The 8,071-nt window shown below is 38.1% G+C and overlaps 2 protein-coding genes across 4 annotated transcripts in view; both read left to right on the top strand.

Moving 5' to 3' along the window:
• Positions 1–8,071, top strand: part of LOC116706115 (uncharacterized) — a gene marked incomplete at its 5' end in the record, with an annotated part of 25,882 nt that overhangs the window by 3,309 nt on the left and 14,502 nt on the right.
• On the top strand, positions 1,512–6,520 carry LOC116706129 (uncharacterized). Of its 2 annotated transcripts, none has more exons than XM_032542782.1 (6): positions 1,512–1,654; positions 2,923–3,237; positions 3,345–3,611; positions 3,758–3,880; positions 4,925–5,026; positions 5,114–6,520. In XM_032542782.1, exons 1-6 carry the CDS (start codon positions 1,594–1,596, stop codon positions 5,161–5,163), a joined length of 918 nt encoding a protein of 305 aa, XP_032398673.1. In that variant the 5' UTR covers positions 1,512–1,593; the 3' UTR covers positions 5,164–6,520. The 2 variants fall into 2 exon arrangements, with proteins under 2 accessions (XP_032398673.1, XP_032398672.1); XM_032542781.1 differs by having other exon boundaries at positions 1,513–1,654; positions 2,920–3,237.

The raw sequence follows: 8,071 nt of genomic DNA, 5'->3' as shown, positions 1-8,071 counted from the left end.
CCAAGAAGACCAACAGGAGAGCCCAGGTCAGCTGCTGATTGGTTACTGGGATGCTGGGACATTATGGAGCATTGTGTTGTGTTTATGAGGCGCTGGTTGTCATATTGTTGCATTATTGTGTTGTTTCCTATTGTGTAATTTACGTGTTGTCTTTTGTTCTCCAGGCTGGAGGTGGAGATGATGATGAAGATGATGCAGTGACCTACAGCACCGTGAGAGCTTCCTCTTCCTCTGCTGCTGCTGCAGCCTCAGCTGATCTCAGCGACCTCTACGCCACCGTCAACAAACCCAACCAATAAGAAAGCACGGTGTAGTTACAGCTTGTAGCATTACACTTATTTTCCGTTACTTGATAAGAGAGAAAGAGAGGATGAACAACTGATAAGTGGTTAAAAGATGTGTGCTAATTGTTCTATAATTTTGGCCAATGGGCTCTTGTTTTATGGACTAAATTTAAACAGCGTTTTATTTTATGTGTATATAATTTATCTAAAAAGGTTATTTTAGGTTATTTTCCCAGTATTGAGTACTGAGATCCTTATATTTTTTCATTTACTGTTGTAACTGGACGGTTGGTCAGTCTGGAAGAAAACAAGCCGGTTTGTTCAATGTGCTAACTGACTGATAGCACAGACTGACTGAAAAAAAAATGATTTTAATAATAATTGATCATTTTCATTGCTATTTTCAATGCTAACTGCGTAGAACTTTGTTAAGTATGTGAAAAACGGTTTTTGTTTGTTTTGATTTTGCAAGTAAGGATGATGCACACATATTGAGCTGGCTATTTGCATATAGGGATGATAATGATAATCTTACTTGTCAGTGTACAGTTCATATTCAATGCAATTCAATTCACTTCAATTGTATTTATTGTGTCAAATTACAACAGGAGTTAGCTCAGGAGACTTTACAGATGTCTAGACCACATTCTATAATTTATAAAAAAAAGACCTATCAATTCCCCCAAAGAAAAAACAATAAAAAACTTCCATTTTACAGGCTTAAATATGATTTATATTTAAAGACAGAAATAGGATTCCTAATAACCAAAGCAGGTTGGTATGATGCCCCGCGGCACTTGTGGTAACGTGTGAAATGTTTTTTTTTCTCAAATATGTTTTTAAAGCTATATAAGAGTATAGAAGCATTTTGGCTTGTTTTTTTTGCTGTTTCCTTTAAAAATTATAAAGATGTAGGCTGTGTTGTATAAAAGCAGTGTCTTGTCATCCTATGTGGCACAGACCACATGTTTGGCATGACACAGAAATTAAAAATAAACTCCATCTATAACTGATAAAGTTTCATCTGAATTATTTATTTTAGGCACCTTTAAATTCCAGATACTTGAGGTCAGCGTGAGCGTCGTACCAGTTCATGTCGGCCATAATAAATGAAGGAGGAAAGTTAAAGCTAATGATGTCTGCCCGAGCAACAAGTGACATATACATGTCAACATACTGTCTGAGAGGAAGGAAGGATGAGGAAGTAACACTTTAATGTTTAGAGGAAGTTAATAGGACATTTGTCTTTAAGTAGCAACTGGTTCAGAGACTTTCAAGAAGGACAAGCAGACAAAGACAGAGAGACACGATGGCTCAGTTCAGGTGGATTATAACCTCTTTTTTTCTGATACTAATGCTTCAGCTTACAGGTAAGATTACATAGAATATGTAAATAAAAACAGAAACATCAGCTTATTATCAGTTAATATGTCTGACGATGTGAGATTAGGCTTTAAGTAACGGGATAGTGTGCAAACAGCAGTGGGCCGAACCATTTAGTGCTAATGGTAGCTACGGACGTGCTTTATGTATGTGACGGCCGCAACTGTTCGTTCAAATCAACAATGGCGGACGTGATATATGAACACTAACAACACTAACTTATTAACTCAAGTTAAAAGTTATTTTTGGAATTTATGTTCAATAAACCTAATTTATATGAAATTATACCTAATGTTTGAGTTAGAAAAGCAGAAATTAGGAATTATTGAGACAAAAATTAAAGGAATGGATGTTGATGATAATCACAGACTGGAATATGTCAACTTTTACTCAATACTATTTTAAAAACACTTCAATTTTTTTTCTCCACATGCTATAAAATTGAATAAGACACCCCAAAACTAATGAAAGTAGAGATTTTTACTTTCAAAAGAGCATTGTGGAATCAATCATGTTATTTTGGGGAATTAAAAAGAACATTGATTTAGGAAAACGGGTCAATTTGACCCGAGGACAGCATGAGGGTTAACCAAGACAAATAAATAGTGAGTTTGTGTTCCAGTAGAGTGAATAAATAGTGAGTTTAGTAAACTTTTGGAAACCAACGATGAGGCACATAAGCAAACTTTTGCTGTAAATTAGATTAGATAATACTTTATTCATCCCACAGTGGGAAAATTCCCTTATTACAGCAGCCACAGTTTCAAACAGTAAAAAGCAAAATAAATAATAAAGAAAAATACTACTATCTAATACTACTATTACTGATTACTATTACTACTATCTACTAATCAGGGCTGTAGTCAAGTCCACCTTTGTCTAGTCCAAGACAAGTCCAAGACCAGGACTAGTCGAGTGCAAGTCAAGACCGAGTCCAAAGAGGTTTGAGTCCGAGTCAAGACCGAGTCCAGGACAGAAAAAAAGGTCTTGTGCATGACAGTATCAAGACAATCATTTTGGGTTTCACTTTCCCTCCAATATTATTATCAACATAATAAAGACACCTCGACTCAGTCCAGACCAAAAGCCATATTTGGCAAGACCAGTGTCCGAGTCCATAGAAAAACGGTCTTGAGTCCGGACTCGAGTCCAAGACCGGACTCGAGTACTACAGCCCTGCTACTAATACTATTATCTTTACACTGACAGTAAAAGCAATATTTAATACATCGTTTTGTTCGTATATTCTCAGCAGCAGCCGCCTCCTTTACTGTCAGAGCTGGAGATGACGTCACTTTGCCTTGTGAACACGTGATCGACGGTCAGAGAACGTGCGACAGTACTACCTGGGTTTTCAGTCAGTTAGAAAACACACCAATAGTAGTGCTGATTGGTCACGGGCGGATTGCTGAAAACGCTAAATCAGACCGACTGAGTGTTACAGAGAACTGTTCTCTGGTTATGAAGAAGGTCACAGAGGAGGATGCTGGTCGTTACACCTGCAGACACATCAGGAAATCAGGACAACAACAAGGAGAAGACGCTCTGGTTGAACTCTCCATTGTCACCAGTGAGTATTTGAATCACAATGTTTCCTGTTAGGACAAAATACTGAAACATTACAATAATTCTGATTATGGTTTTTTTAACTCTCACTCCCAATCTCCCCATCACCAGTGACAGAACATAACAACGCTGACAACGTGACGTTGCACTGCTTTGTGTCGACATACGAACGGTGTCAACACACGGTGAAATGGCTGTTTCAGTCTAAAGATGTGGATAAAGATAACCAAGATTTGAGGACATCCCAGTCTCCCTGCTACACCTCTGTGACCTTTCCTACTTCTCATTTTAGTTACACATCAAGGTATCAGCTCTTTAGGTGTGAAGTGACTGAAGGAGACAAAGTGCAGGAGTTTCCCTTCAGCCCTCAGTCCTCAGGTGAGAAACCAGCTGAGAACATGCTGAGCTGTTTAAAGTCACTTCAAACTGATGAGAATAAATACCTAAAATATTACAATATTTTATGGAGTTGAAGTTTTAATGTTACATCACAGCAGATTGTTAAATTGTGTTCATCTGTTCAGGTGAGGACACAACAACAACAAAACCAACAACCACCGCCATAATAACAACAACAGAATCAACAGCAAAACCTACAACTGAAAGCAGAAAAGCAAGTACCAATGATGCCTCACCAAATGTACAAGGTAAGGACTCTCCCTTCCTGTTCGTGATATGACCCGGCTCTGGGATCATGACAAATAGGAGTAAAAACATGTGAACAGTTAACTAAAAGAAATGGTAAATGTTAACACATGTAACACAAATGGTTGAATCTAACAAAGGATGCTGGCTGGACAACATGTTGCCAGGTAAACTAGAAAAAACTGTATAGACAACGAAGGAACTTCAAAATAATATGACGTAGTGCCAGGGGAAAGGGAGAGAAACCGATGAGGAGGGGGCAGTTTTAAAGGTCCCATGGCAATAAAATTTCACTTTATGATTACCTTAATCCATTAATACATTCATTAATATGAGTTCCCCCAGCCTGCCTTTGGTCCCCCAGTGGCTAGAAATGGTGATATGTGTAAACCGAGCCCTGGGTATCCTGCTCTGCCTTTGAAAAAATGAAAGCTCAGACGGGCCGATCTGGAATCTTGCCCCTTATGATGTCATAGGGGGCAAGGTTACCTCCCCTTTTTCTTTTTTGCCCGCCCAGAGAATTTGGCCGACCCATGAGAGAGAGACATCATTGCTTTCAAACAAGCAAAGTGGCTGTTGGTCAAGGACACACATTTTTCTGCAACAATTTGTGCCATTTCTGCATCAAGTTATAAGGCCAATGTCTTTATTTATGTAAAGGAAATTAAAATTAAATTTAAATTTGCATCTAAATTGCACCAAACTGCCAGTTTTGAATAATTTACACCGATGCACAGCAGCAACAAACGCAACACCCACGCCCTGGCAGAGACCCAAATAACTAAATTCACAGTTAGCGAAGGACGTTCAGACACGGATGTTGATATGTTGTGCAGTTTGGGGTTATATGGTTTTTATTGCTTCATTATTGCATGGTTGAATGTTTTGAAATGCTCCACACCATGGCTGTTAAGAAATCAGTATTTTGAAATGTTCCTTACACAGACAGATGCAAACAAAGTCTTGTGTTGTTTCCCGTCTATATCACATGTAATTCTTTCATGGCTGCAGGATTTTAAAAGCCAAAATGACGTGTGCTTCCACAGCTGGGACAGGTTGGCCTGCCCTGGACTACATCATGTTGGCCCTGCGTGTGGCTGAAGTCCTGCTAATGACTGTGATTACTGTTCTCCTCCTCAGAGCTCGAGGTGAGCACATTCACACCAACAGTTCGCACTGATCCACACAAACTGTAAGTTCAGAGCTGAAATCTTCCTTTGTGGTTTATTTTCCAGGGAGAATACATGATGACAACACTGAGTTGAAAAGAACTGGGGTGAACTGATATCTCAAATAAAACATGTATATAAATGATCAGGGAGGAAATTGAGAGGGGTAAACATGCCTCAAAGGAATTAATGGATACCCCTTAAGACTGTCCCTAAAACATGTGTTAAGGAGCAAATATTGCCCCCATAGTTTCAACATATAAACAGTATACAGTATATACAGTATATTTTAAGACAATATCAATCAATATTATATATCAATATTCAATCTCTCTCAATCTCTATTTTCCACTCACACAAACAGCGATGTGCACTAATAAAAACAATATTATGCTTTTTATGTTCTCATGTTGGCACAAGATGTGGATTACTGTGTGCATTTTAAACAGGGCTCTTTCTCATTCAAAAACAGCAATCTAATGCACGTTGTCAAAAATGTTGAGATCCCAACACTCCATCCTTCCTAACTCAGGGGACAGATGTGCAAACAATGGACTATTGAGTCTTGTAACGACAAGGTACTTTCCAACTTAATAACATAAATAAGTATTTTAAAAAAAATAAAAAAGTATAATCCTTGAAATCACCAATAGAAATTATTAAGTACTTTTCAACTTATTATGTAGAGAGAGTACAATATGTGCTATGTTAAAATGTAACAATTACAATGTAATCCTCTAAAAGTGTGAATTATTACTGTAAAACAGAATGAAGGGGACTAGGATTTTTAAAAGTGATTATGAGAGCATGTGGACACAATGTATGTGAGAGGAATAAGGGAAGTGAAAGAACATGTTGAAATATGCCTAGGCCAACGGGAAGACATGAGTGTAAGCTTTCAGTAAGAGTGTGTGTATACAAGAAAATAGTAAAAAATAGGTGTATGTGTTAAAGAAAGGGGTTTTGTGTGTAGCTGATATAAAGCAGAAACAGAGATCGGGGTTATTACTCGGCCGCTCTCGTAGGGCGCTGGACTGGACAAGACATCTCCAGACTCCACAACCTCAACTACAAAACAAGAAAAACAGCTAAAGAAAACTTCAGAAATTCTCTCTGGATTTACGAGACAGAAGCCACAGAGGGAAACCATCATAGCCAACCCCTCTGGAGTAATCAGACTCTGGAGCAACAGCTGTGGATTTATAAAGACATTATGAAGACTTTGGACAGAGTTTCTAATTTCTAACGGATCATGCAGCTGTGGCAGACCCCAGGGGGTCTGGGCGACTCACTCTCCTCCCGTCTCTACAGGAAAGAAGATTTCCAAATGAATCCAAGCTCAGTTATTGCAATCAGGTTTCACCATTTAACCATTTTAATGAATTATTAAGTTTTGTATAGTTTACAGTTTAATTGTTTTAAGCAGATTTTGAATCTTAATCATTTTATTAAGTGTTATCCAGTATTATATCGTTAGATTGATGTATTTGAATTATTTTAATCTAATCCTTTTGATTTCAATTATTCTGCAATAAAGCATATAATCACTGCATTTAAAGTACACGTAGTAGACATTGAATTTATTTTTTTCTCTTTTAAGGTGGTAATTAATTAGGTGTAGTGTGTTTAACATCCTTGAAGGTTCTTACCGGTTGCTCTAGCCACTGAAATTAACTTACCCCTGGGGCCTATTTTCCTGGCCACTAAATAATATCCTAGCAACTATACCAAGTGCCCTGATCAATAAGAAGAGAGCTGTCATTAACGGGCGTGGCTGGGGGGGGTATCTGGCTCTAGTGCTATTTGGTCAGGTGCCGTTTCAGAGTAAGCAGGGTAGGTAGGCAGTTAGAAGCCAGGCGATTGTTTTCGACGCCAGCTTAATCAATCCTTTGTGGTGCCTAATAGAGTAAGAACCACAGGCCTAGAGGATGGGACCCTTTAAACGGAGAGCTGGTCCAGTACCTCCTGAACAGGTGTAACCGGGATCAAACAAACAATGTATTACTATTATTACTATTTTTCAAATCATCCACAACATTTTGAGAAAGCCGTGACTTTTTTGGACTGTACGGGTAAAGTTGCCCCTCTAATATCTTTTTGATTCCCTACACTGGATCAGGGTCTAAGTCAGTGTAAATGATGCAGGTGGTGAGTCGTATAATAATAATAATAATAATAATACATTTTATTTATAATGCCCTTTACATTTCAAAAGGAAATCTAAAATCTCTTATTGTTACAGGGAGTTCCCCTTGTTCTGCTCTGTGTCGCCACGCTCTGTGTGTGTACACACTGTGAAGTTGCTGGATGACGTAGAGACAAGATGGCTTCCCTGTTCAGCCACTGTGACTTTTACAACATCTCACCTTAATCAGACATCAAGGTATCCAAAGATATTGAAAAGTGAAGTGACTCATGAGGTGCAGCTGTTTCCTTTCATCACTCCTCCATCCACAGGAGAGAAACCAAGTGGGAATATGATGAGCCGTTTTAAATCAATTTGTGGATAATTATATAAAACATTTGCTCAGAAAGGAGCTTTAATATTTTGTCACTGTCTTTTGTTTTATAACTTTACAATTAGCTGCATTTTGTTGGTGGATTTGTTAATGTGACGATGCAACAATGACAAACACTGAGATATAAGACATTACACAAGAACACACAAACACCTTTTGACCATTGTTGAGTTATAAAAAGTTAAAAACAATGTTTTGAAAACAAGAGTGTGTGTTAGGAAAGTGACGAGTCATGTCAAGATACAGTTAACTATGAAAACGATGCTGAGGCTTCTTCCTCTGTCTGACTCCACTAATCAACATCTACTCACCACAGAGTCTAATGCTGTTAAATATCATCTCATCATATTTTAAACAAGTGAGATTCTGAAAAATGTATTTCATTGCCAAGGCATATCCATGTATCTAACAGAGCAGTGTAATATTATGAGGGCATCCTCAACCTTACAGTGGGCTACTAGCTAGTGATGTTCACTCAGAGTTTTGTTGTTAAACTGTGTAAAAA

This window comes from Etheostoma spectabile, chromosome 18 (assembly GCF_008692095.1).
Source record: "Etheostoma spectabile isolate EspeVRDwgs_2016 chromosome 18, UIUC_Espe_1.0, whole genome shotgun sequence".
Classification (NCBI taxonomy): Eukaryota; Metazoa; Chordata; class Actinopteri; order Perciformes; family Percidae; genus Etheostoma; species Etheostoma spectabile.
This window is presented reverse-complemented; position numbering and strand designations above follow the sequence as displayed.